Source organism: Caloenas nicobarica, chromosome 4 (assembly GCF_036013445.1).
Source record: "Caloenas nicobarica isolate bCalNic1 chromosome 4, bCalNic1.hap1, whole genome shotgun sequence".
In the NCBI taxonomy this organism is placed as follows: domain Eukaryota; kingdom Metazoa; phylum Chordata; class Aves; order Columbiformes; family Columbidae; genus Caloenas; species Caloenas nicobarica.
Window position 1 is genome coordinate 77,767,988 of NC_088248.1, and position 12,224 is coordinate 77,780,211.

At 46.9% G+C, this 12,224-nt stretch overlaps 1 protein-coding gene across 1 annotated transcript in view; it reads left to right on the forward strand.

Annotated features, from left to right (window-relative positions):
• The window catches only part of SFXN5 (sideroflexin 5), a 98,435-nt gene that overhangs the window by 64,471 nt on the left and 21,740 nt on the right, over positions 1–12,224 (forward strand). Inside the window, 2 exon segments of the mRNA XM_065633851.1 lie at positions 1,613–1,698; positions 10,414–10,531. Coding sequence (XP_065489923.1) covers positions 1,613–1,698; positions 10,414–10,531 — 204 coding nt within the window.

The window sequence follows — 12,224 nt, forward strand, 5'->3', positions numbered from 1 at the left end:
GAAGGGCTTGGAGACACTTATTGGGGCCAGGTTTCCTCACTTACATTAGCTGGCTTCAGGACCCAGCTGCCCATCTCCATCTCGATGGTTGAAGGGAAGAGAGACAACATAGAAAATAAATATTAAAAGCGAACGTACCATAAGTGTGTTTCAGGTGGTGTTTAAACATCAAATTTGGGGCTGCCAAGAACTTCTGCTCAGCTGCCATCTAATCCCAGTGCTTTTTCCTGAATAGCTTAGTTTGGGGTTTTGTTGTGGCCAGTTTGGCAGGTCCTTTAGTGTTTGTTACACATCCGCAGCTCTGAGACCTTGTTCCAGGATCGAGTGCTCCCAGGGCTGGGCCATATGCATAAATTTCAGCATATCCATCCAAAATCTACAGTATCCTCTGCCTACATCTGCCAAAGCCCTGTGCATAGAATCATAGAACAATTTGTGTTGAAGGGACCTCCCCAGCTCCCCCAGTGCCCCCCTGCCATGAGCAGGGACATCTGCACCAGCTCAGGTTGCTCAGAGCCCCGTCCAGCCTGGCCTGGGATGTCTCCAGGGATGGTTCAGCCACCGCCTCTCTGGCCAACCTGGGCCAGGCTCTCACCACCCTCAGGGCCAACAATTCCTTCCTCATGTCCAGCCTGAATCTCCCCATGGTTGCAATGCTTGGGGCATCCTAGGTGAGTGCTGGCAAAGGTGCTTGGAAGAGGTAAATGGAAATAGAGACTTGGTTTTACACCTTGCTAAAGTGCTGAGGATCTTCTCTAGGTCTCATCTTAAGGTAATTTATACAGGTCATGCTGCTTTTGTTTGCTGCTTCCTGGGGCTTCTTACCAGGGAGGAATCATTTTCCAGATTTCCCATCCCTGGAGACATCCCAGGCCAGGCTGGACGGGGCTCTGAGCAACCTGAGCTGGTGCAGATGTCCCTGCTCATGGCAGGGGGGGCACTGGGGGAGCTGGGAAGGTCCCTTCAACACAAACTATTCCATGATTCTATGAAAGCACCAGTGGACCGACACCAACAGCTCACAGTTGAGCATCTTCCTGGAAGAGAGGAGCCCTGTGTGTTAACAACACTTTGCAATAAACCGCCAGTGATTAAAAGACAATACCAAATCTTGGAGCAGGCAAGAAGGTTCTGTGTTCTCCCAGCACGTGATTGCAATTGAAATTCAGTTAAGGGAGGAAGGGTTGAAGGTGCTGCTCAACCCATACTGAGATATTTCACCTTACAGCATCCTCCAGGAAGCTGTTTTGCCCCTTTTTCTCCCCTCAGGCAGCACAAATAAGTTCGCGTAGGAATATGCCGAGATGTTGGAGCACTTTTGGTCACACAAAGTGAAATCAGGGAAGTTATTGAGTGTCTCTGTTGATCCCACTGGCGTTGCGACCAAGCATGGGCTCAAACCCATCGTTTGTAGCAACAACAGAGCAAAAATGGGTTTTGTACAAATAGCAAAGTTGAAAGTGTGTGTTGATACATTCGTTCACAAATACACCACCAGAAAGGGCAGCCAAATCATTTCTGTGCTCACGCCTTGGTTGCTCAGTGCAGGTACGTCCTGAGATTTGGTTTTAAATGTCTTGGGTTTATTTATTTGTTATTTTTTTCTTTCCAGGCACTGCTAGAAACAGCCCTGACGAGAGTGGTCCTGCCAATGCCTATACTGGTTCTACCTCCAATTATTATGTCCATACTGGAAAAGTAAGTGTTGGTGATACGGATGGGGAGGCTTTTCAAAGGGAAGGGAGAAAAGATGCTCAGGAGATGTTATTCATTGCTGTTTCTTAGCATTGGTCAATCAAAGACTTTTTTTCTGCTTATTAAAGTGTTCGCATTCCAGCATTTTTGACCATCATTGTAGGCTGTTAAAGTGCTATATCAATGTTGTTATTTTAAATCATCTTTCCAAAACCCCAGCAGTTTGAATAACCCTATTCTGTATGCTCAGGGTGAGCCAAAACTTTCTGAATTCACTTGAAAAATGTCCATATTTTGTTGGTTCCCCATTTATAGCAAATATTACAGCTGCCACATGGGCTCAGACTGAAGTTCTCAGCCAGGGATGGGGAGCGCAGGGACTTGCTGATGCCACATCCAGGTACCTTGGCCAGTGTTGGACTTGCTTACATCCTCTTTGAACTCACTTGTACTTTCTTCTAATAATATCCTGTGGCTTGGACTTCCCCAGAATAATATATTCTTCATGTGTTCTGCAGAAGTTTGCTTTCCATCACTATTTAAGCCAGAATGTCTCTGTGGAGCATCGGAGTGGGCAGGAAAGGGCAGGGTTATTATTTAATGTCTAATTATCTCCTATTAGAGCTATAATAGCAAAAAAAAAGACCCCAAACTGTCCTGTCCGTTGGCCATTCTCCCACCTTGCTTTCCAGCACCTCCACTTTTTGTCCCGTGAGCCTTTTTGGGGCTGTCGGTGCCTCTGGCTCCTCAGGACACCCATCGGCATCTCCTTGGGTGTGAATGATCCACGGGGTGGGGATCACCTTGACAGGCTGATTAATGCACTGAAAGATGAGGATGCTAAAGGACTTGCTACCTTTGTCCAAGCTGGAAGCGCCCTTTAAACAAACCTGTTGATAATGGCTGCTCTAAAGCACTCCGCTGACAAAGTAAATAGCAATTAGTACGATTAGGGATTGACCCATAGCTTTGGTTTGCCTTGTTAACCTTTGTAGAAACACCCCCGGGCAAATTTTCTCCTCTTAACGGAAGAGTCGGGGCTGCTTCTGTGAATTTGGAGTCTGATTTTTAACACCTCAATTTAAAAATATAGATAGAGGCTGGTACCCCTCTGGCAGCTAGAGGCTCTCACCAAGATCAGTTCCGGCATCTGGGGAGAAACAGGGCAACAAACTCTGTTTTGAGAACTGTAAAGTAAGTTCTTTCAGCCCTTTTCTGCCAAAATATGCTGTTTTCTTCTCTTTTTCGAAGGGACTGTGGTGGTTCCCTGCGGCAGAGCACAGTCGTGGTAACGCTTTTTGCAGGCCGCTCCCGGGGACACGCGAGGACAAGGGGTAGATTCCAGTCCCTCTAATTTTGCGCAAAGCGTTTGATTTTTGCTTCGTGGGCACGATGATCTCGAGGGTCTCTTCCAACCAAAATGATTCTGTGATTCCTCCTTGACAAAAGCTCTGCAGCCTCTTTCCTCCTTCAAGACCATGTGTCACCTCATGGTCCCCCAGCCCATGATCTACCAGCAGGAGAGTTGCTCAGGGGTCACCACGTCTTACCCTGGAGTACCTCACCCTGGAGTACCTTACTCAGGGCTTGCTCAAAATCACGTGTGAGAAGAACAGCGATTGTCACTTACTTTGTAACCCAGCGTCTTGGCAGCTTCCCCGCTTCAAATCCTGACGCGCGGTTCCAGCCTTTCTAATCCCATCAAAGCTGCTTTGCTGTTGTCAGTCGAGGGGACTCCTGTTTTCATCTGTCCACATGCCAGAGACTTCAGAAATGCCACTGATTTGTGATATTCTTACCACAGAGCTCTCTTATTTTCGCCTTCTTGTCGCGCTGAGGCTTTGCTGTGTGTGTTAGTTCTGGCTTAACCTGGGCACCGGGTCCAGTCTAACCATTCCTTGGTGATCAGCTCATCCAGGGAAGATTATGCCAGAGGACAAGCTCTTTATCCATATAATTCAGAGGATCTTTGCTTTTCTGGTTATCAACATGACCAGTCAAAAATTTTTATATGCGAATATTCAAAGTTTGTAGAAATCTGGTCTATAAATGACTGTCGTCAACTGGAAACGCTGGGGACCATCATGAGTCTGGCTGAATATCCACAAGCTCAAAGAAAAATAGTAAAATTTGCTTCGCACTTGGGGGCATCATAACTTCTTGTATTGATATGATGAGTTTTACTGAATCCACATGCAAGACTTATGAAAACTAATTTTATCTGTCAAGCAAGTATGGACATAGAGGAGTTTGTCTTCAAAAAGTTGTTGTTTTAACTAACAGACCTAATTCAGATTTGCAAGATAAACTTTCCTCCCCCATACCCCCAAATGAAACTCTGTAGGTATAACACTGATTTTTGCCTGTCTAAATTCTCCTTAGAGCTTTGTGCCTACTGTTTCATTTCGCATCAAAAATCACTGGATTCCTGAAAGCTTTTGAGTGAAAAACAGCCGGGATAGGGAGTGGGGTGTGGTTAGAGGTGGTGGCATCGCTGTAGGACATGGAACGTCCGCCTGACATGGGGAACATCCCTTTCCATGGCCGGGGATTCACATTCCGCATGTCCACTCACAGATCTTTTAAAGTGTTTTCTGAAGGATGCACTCAGAAGTGAAAACTCATTTTGGGGAAAAAAAAAAAAAAAAGCAAGAACTTGGAGCATTTAGTGAAAAGTTTAACTTTTTCCATTTAGTAGAATTTTAGTCAGACTAGGGTGTTTTTAACAGGAGTCATATCGAGGCACGCATTATCAATTTATTTATAGAAATCCTTGCAGCGTCTATAAATGAGAAAGACAAGAAGTGACAGCTTATTATTTGGAGGCTGGGGCTCAGAAGTCGCAATCTGGATCCTCTGCTGAGTCGTTTGCTTTTGGGGTTGTGGCGAAGAAGAACGATTCCCCTGCCGCGCGTCTCGGTCCGGGTGGCTCTGGGTGACGGTGTCACCCTTGGGTGACAGTTCCACCACCACAGGAGCACCAGCGGTTTTCAGATCCATAGAAAACCCGCCCGTCTCGTTTCCATCTCAACATTTAAAAAAAAAAAAAGTTTATTTTAAGTGGCCAGTTCCTGGTCGTCGTCTTTCCACTTGGATCCAGGTCTTTCCTCTCTCTCAGCCATCTCTCCATCTGCATGTTTTAACTCCCCCAGCTGCCTCTCTCGTCTCTTGTGCCATTTTTTTTTCAGCTCTCTTGGCTCCTCTCGTCTCTTTGCCTGCTGTGTATTTTAACTCCCGGGGCCGCCTTCTCTGCTCTCCAAGGAATTCGACGTTACCTCCCACCGCCGCGCCGCTCCATTCTTTCCCCATGTTTCATGCATTTCCTGCTGCTCGGACGCTCTGTTGAAGCCGCTAACATATAGAATCCATGTTTATTTTGAGACCACATATGCCACGCGGGGAACGCGGTGTCAGTTATTTTGTGCAGATGTATTCTCATCGAAGTTTTATAAATAATATCTGTGCTGGCAACTTTAATAGGGAAAAAATATTGGTTTCGCGTCGTCTACGAGATGAAGGCGACTCTTCTAGGGGATGTAGCTGACTTTGGGGCAGATAACGGCAACTTCATTAGTATCTCTGTGTCACGGACGTGTGAGGACAAATACATCCACTGCATGAGGGTGGACTTCTCGTCCCTCAGACATTTCCCTTTGTTCAGACGCTTCTGTCAATCCTTTTGTCTGGTAGTTAGGATGAAATTTGGGAAATGGTGCAGGTTTCTCCCAGCCAAAGACTTCTCCAGTAGTCTTTGTCTTACTTCTGACTCCTTGCAGAGTCGAAGCCCATCACACAGCTGGTCTGTGTGTAGAACATTCAGGTCTGTGTGTAAGTCCTACCTCAGGCTCTCCTGTAGGCCAAGCTTTGTGGTGGGAGAGCCCAAATCCAGTGGTACTTGGTTCATGTGGGCTGGACAAGTGGTGGACAAGCAGAGCACAGCTCAGTCCACCAGCAATGTCCACTGTGGAGACTTGGAGCTGGCAGTGGAGATCGAAGAACTGAAGAACGTAACCTGTTCTTATCATAGAATCGCAGAATAATTTGGGTTGAAGGGACGTTCCCAGCTCCCCCAGTGCCCCCCCTGCCGTGAGCAGGGACATCTGCACCAGCTCAGGTTGCTCAGAGCCCCATCCAGCCTGGCCTGGGATGTCTCCAGGGATGGTTCAGCCACCACCTCTCTGGCCAACCTGGGCCAGGCTCTCACCACCCTCAGGGCCAACAATTCCTTCCTCATGTCCAGCCTGAATCTCCCTCCTTTAGTTTAAAACCATCACCCCTTGTCCTATCACAAGAGGCCCTGCTGAAAACCTTCTCTCCTCATCCCGAAGCCTCTTCTCTGCCTCACCGTGTAAGCAACTCAAAGGGTCTGAAGCGCAGCAGAAGGTCTGATGATGAGCTCCAAGAGCTCATGTATGTCAGGCCAGACAAGAAGAGGCCCTAGAGCTGACTGTGCAGAGTTTGTGGAGGAGAGATAAAGCTGGAACTGTTGGAAATGGGCAAGAGCTGAGACAGAAGCGGTGAGCAGAAGAGTTGTGTTCGTGAAAGAGGAGTGTTTCTGCTCTTTCTTCATCTCCACGCCACCCTGATCTTGTGGCAGAGCTGCCACAGCCAGTCAGCATCCCCATGCAGCTGCTGTCAGGGCTGTTTGCTATAAAATTAGGACGCTCCCAAGCTGGATCAACATTACAGAGCTGCTCTGGCTTAGCTAAGTCCATCTAACCATGAAAAATGGATTCTCTTGATGGACAGCCAGTGCTCAGCCCATGGTGTTGTGGTGCTGGATGGGAGTTTTCTTCAGCTTTAACCATGTTTTTCCCTGCAGAAATGTGTGTGAGGTAGGAGGCCCTCCTGGACCTCGTGTTCATGGCCTTTTGCTGGAGATATTCACCTTTCGACAGCGTGTGCAGAGCATTTCCTACAGGTGCTTTTCCTTCTCTCTCCGTCCAGCGAAACCCGCGCTGAAGTTTGTTTAAACTAAACAGCTGCCAGCAGTGACACCTTAAGCTGCTGTGGCTGTATCCAGAGTAAACATTGAAACTGCTCCTTTAATTATGTCAATCAAGCACGAAAAAATCCCCCAACCTCACTCCGGTTGCATCTGCTGTGTCCTCTGGAGGGGGAGCTGGGGCTGGAGCCAAGAGCAGCAGATGCTCCCCGGTGAGGACAGCGGTGGCCTGGCCGGACAGGACAGCAGACAGAGCTACTAGAAGAGCTCTGGATTCCCAAAATGACCCCCAAATGAGTGAGGAAAAGCTCAGAAATAGCAGAGACGTGGTACAGTGCCCGCTCTGGGAGCCTCTCAGCAGAACGGGGAGCTGGGGTAGGACAACCACCCCAAAATTGGTTCGCACATCAGAGGGTTGTTTTGAACCTCGAGATACCCAGAGCTTCAGCCTCCAGTTTCATCCCCCGCCGGCATCATCGGCTCTTGCGATGTATGTATTAAGCTTTGAACCTGTTTATAGCAAACACTCCAGAAACCCCCCAGAATCTGTCAGCTGGGAGACTTTGGTTAACTCCTGTCATGTTTAGTTTAGCATCTGACACCTCCTTCTAGACAAATACAGCTCTGGTTCACTGAACTCGATAACTCCTTTTTAGTACAGCGACTGACTTCCATATGGAAGAAATTACAGTACCTCTCGAAAAACGCCAGAGGCAGCTGCCAAATTATGCAGAATTTAAGCCACTAATGAACAATGTGATGAAAGTTGAATGAAGGTGTATTTACAAGATCTGCAACATGCCGGCTCCGCGGAGCAGATGTACTGTCTGTGCAAGTATGTGTGTCTGTATGTACCTATGGACGGGCATATCGAAATGTTACCCGTAAGGTCTCGCTGCTTTAGGTAGAGCCCTTGGCAGTAAGTGCTACCTCGGGTCAGTAAACCAGAAGCTCCCCAGGGTGTTTCTGCCTTTTTGAGATCCGCCAGGCAAACTTTACAAAAGCAAATCGCAGAAAGAATAGGTGTGAAGGAGTTTTGAAGGGGGGTAAAGCAACAAATCTTTTTAAAAGAAGAAGAAAGAGGAGAGAGGAGGGAAATTTTGCAAAAATATGTGTTCTTTGCCACCCAAAGGTCGGCGTATAAACGTGGGTCACTTACCCTTTGGAGGCAAATCATGGGTGCCAAAAATTTGGCTTACGAAATGGTAACAATAAAACATGTATATTACGGTCTTCCTGCAGATTTCCAGTGTGAGACCTTCTCTTGGCCTAAATTTTTCAATCCCATGTTGTCTAATCTGAGGTTTAGCTCACGAGAGCCTGGCCTGGGTACATGCTGACAGTCTGTAGATCTCCTGTTCTCCTATGAGAACAGCTCCTAGACCTTCTGCAGGGTCGCTGGTAGGGTGAGATATTTGCTTTTTTGCAGGCTGCTCCAGAAGATGCCAGTGGCAAAGCTGGGCTATCAGGAGGATCTAAAAGTCCAGACCCCCATTTCCCTGACCAACCCCCTTGGCAGAACACACCGGACAGGGTTGTAAACTAATTCACTCCTCAACAAATAGATATTAATTTTATTTATTTTAAACCTGCTATAATACTCTACAATTAAACCCTTTGGAAACATCTAATAATTCGCTTCCGATGGGGGGCTAATGGGTGAAAAGAGGGGGTTTGATTGCATTTGACAGCTAACAAAGTGCAGCAAGCAATATTTAACTTAATATTTTTCTGAGATCCATGTCGAGAGCAAAGATCTTAGGGACAGAAGAAAATGGACCTCTTGACTAATTATGAGTGATTTATTCTGAGCCACACAAATTTTAGAATCTGAATCCCAATTAAGACATTACACTACATGTGTTAATTAGTCCCCTCTCCTTTTTAAATCAAGCCATAACTCTTCTTAATTAGGAGGTTAGACATTGTAATTTGAACTGGCCTGAGTCTGAAGCACCCCTGGAAATCACACCTGGGGGCTGTACCGGGGATCATTTTAAATTGGTCGAGTTTGTACTTGGGTGATTATAAGGTCCCCAACAGGGCAGTAATTAAAGAGGGTGCAGCTTCCAAATTAAGATGTCAGGGGTGGTATAAGCAGTGGTGTCTTCATTCTAAACTGTGCTCCGGGGAGGCTTGAAGGATGCTGGTCAGATGATTTTCTCAACGAGGGCTCTCACGGACCACAACAGCTTAAGCAGGAGAATAAATCAGTTCCAGGAGTTGCCCCCTCTGCATCCCAGGGATTAGTTATCGCAGCTTATTGACGGCAATTCTCCAACGTTGCGTTCGTTAAAGAGCATGGAGCGAGGTCCCGACTCCGACAAAACCCTTGTGAACTTCTGCAGGAGTGTTTTAGGTTAGATCACGCTCGATGCAAAACAAAGTAGCTCAATATTGGAGAACAGAAGCTCGGCTTTCACAGCACAAATTGATAGGATCAACTCCGTCTTGATAGCTTATTAACGAGAAGCTGAGATATCGGAGGAGTTAAGGCTCCGGATCTTGTTTTCCTTCCCCACTTCCCCCAAACCTTCTCAAGATGAAGACAGCTTTCAGCAAGCTTCGCTAGCAAAGGGCGACGAGTCTGAATGTTCAGACACACAGACAACGTACAGCAGGGTAACGAGTTCCCACACATCAGCTGCTCCGTTAGAAGCCATCAGGTGTGTTTGGAGCCTGCAGTGAACGCCGAGTAGATGGGGGGCTGAGGGCGCACGTTGGGTTAGAAATGTGTTTTCAAAACCCCGGTGGCGGATGTTGAGCGTTTCGTGTAACCTGGTTGTACCTTCCTTGGCCAGAAGAGAGCTCTTGTGCCATCACCCAGGGGAAAGGCGTTAATTAGCAGATCTCTGCCCGTGTTTGACGGCAGGACACCGTGAGGCGGCCTCAAGATCAGGATGGGCAGAGGAGAGATCTGCTGACTCTACACTGCTGATATCCACTGAACCTCACACAAAACTCACTAACAAGTCTTATTTTCTGAATTGTTTCAGATCGGTAGAAAAAAGTTGAATAACAGGTGTCGTTTTGGTGTAAATAGCTCCAGAGCAAAGCCCTCAAGAATTACACTTTTCCCCTCGACGTTTGTAAATTTTCTGAGGTCCCTTATCCTGGGATATACTGAACATGCCACCTTCTACCAGCTGAAAGTTGTCCCTGTCATTAGGTGTTAATTGCATCAGAAGGGTCACTTAATGGGTCGTTATCAGAGCCTGACCTTGCAGGTACCTTAAAGTGTTTGCTGTTAACAAGTCTTGAACTCACAAATATCCCCTGGGGACAGCAAGTATTAAAACATCCTTATCACCCACTCTGCAGATGTTTGATTTTTAACAAATTAAGATGTTGCCAAGTTTACTGCTTTATTTATGAACAAAGTCGTGTGGGTTTTTCAGTACCACCCCACAAAGTTCACAATCTCGCTCAAGAACCTAATTTCCTTCGTCTCACTCAACATTGTCTCCAAAACCTTAATGCGGATGACACCTCGTGTGCCGTTTACTCCGGTGTGAGATGGTTTGAAATGAGGGAAGGGTGTGTGAAGTGACCTTGTTTTAATTTAGGAGTAATAAGCGCTTAGGTTGACGCGGGCTTTGAAACCCCAGTGTGCAGCACTCGGTATCTTTTGTGGGTGAATTTGTTGACGACCTAGTAAGAAGGAACCTAAACCAGTTAGGGAGGGGGAGACCAGTGAACACCGGTGTCCATTTTGACGGCGGCGTGCACTCCCCCGGTCTATGAAATGGTCTAACAAAGCCTTTCCTTTGCAGAACGTCACTCCTGAGGTCCCGTCCCCGGATGATCCTCCCAGTCCAAAGCCTTGTGTGCCTCGCTGCCTTCGGCCTGGCCCTCCCCTTGGCCATCAGTCTCTTCCCGCAGATGTCCGAGGTCAGTACGTGGCTGGTCACCGCGGTGGGATGTCTCAGAGGGGCTTCTTTGGCCTTCCTGGGTAACAGTCTCATTCCTATGGGGCCTCTTCCATTTTTGGATGAAGTTGGTTGCTGTCTTCTTCACTTGGATGCAGATTGACCAGGCAGGCAATGGTTGTGCTGGTCCCTCCTGTTAACCCACACTAGCATAACGTAGGTTAATATCACACAGCTTTTCCGTACTTCTAACCAATGGTTGGATCGTGTGGTGGGATGTACCTTCCAAGGCAACAGAGGAAGGACTGAAGAGAAGAACCTTTTTTCCACCCAGCAAACACATCCAGACAAGGGATGACCACGTGCGATCCTCTTCCCTTCTGTCACATCTGTCATTCTCCCACAGGGGTCATCTGCTCCCATGTGGAGGACATTCAGTAATCAAAACACCAGGGATCAGGGGCACAAACAGATTGGAATAAGGCGTTTTTTTAAAACGTATGAGGATAATGTTCTACCTGGTTGATCGCCGGTCGGAGGGCTGTCTCAGCTGGCACAGTGGGGGTCCTGTCCCTCTTCAGTGATCCCCAGGTCAGGTCTGCTCAGATCACAAGGGATGTTGGTGTTTCGGAATGATGATTTCTGCTCTGAGACTCCAGCTGGGAGAACACGGCTCAGCTCCCCCGCTGCCATGACAGTGGTGTTAAAGTCGTGGAAAGTTTTTGTCTGTTAAGCAAAGAGCCTGGGATATATGTTTGACATGGATGTACTTTCCCAGAGCTTCTTCGAGGGTTTCTGCCTTTTCGTCTTCCAGCCTGGCTCTGGGAAGACACAGCCTGGGGTGAGCAGAGGAAAATTGGCCAAGGAAACAGGCAGTGTGACTAGTGACATCACTCTAAGTTAGCAGAACAGCTTGCTAAGGTGCATCTATCTCTAAGTCATTGATTTTGACCATTCGGTGTTTGCAGCTTATAGATTTGCAGGGTGTAAAGTTGTACATTTACAGGGAGGGCCACTATTAAAGTGATGAAACTTGTATGAAACAGAGCAAAGGACTTTGCTGGAGTTCTTTTTGTGTCAGCTAGAACAGTTGATTAGAAATTAGTATCACAGTCTCTACTGGTTAATTAATTTTTTTCAAGCTGGATAGGTTTATCCATGACTTCTAGCCAGGGAATCTTGTTGTACACTTGTCTGCTAGACTGAAAAACGTATTACGAATTTTCTGTTGTCCTTCTAGCTGTTTACAGGCTGAGATAAAACTGTCCCTTAATCTTCTCTTTAAGAAACCGAATATATCTCAATCTTGGAGTCTCTTGCTAAAAGACGTGTTTTCTGAAGCTTTAATGATTCATATGGCTCTTCCTTAAACTTTTTCTAATTAGTCAACATCCTTTTTGGACCGCTTCCATAAGAACCAGACACAGTATTCCAGTAAGAAGTTGCACAAGTACCAGTTGCAGGAGCAATGTGATTTGCCTGAATTCATACATCCACAGAGCCTGTTAGTCATTTTGGCACGAGCTCAACCTCAGCTCCTTGTCCATCAATTTTTTGCTGTCATCCCAAGTTCTGCTAAAAGGTTTTGGTTATGAAAGCCTGAGGAGTATTTCCAGGTCTCACGCCCATGCAAGGTACATGCCCAGAGTGTGTCCAAAGTTCCTGCTGGAAGGAGACCTGGATGTAGAGCATCCCTTGTGCTCTGATTTCCAGAG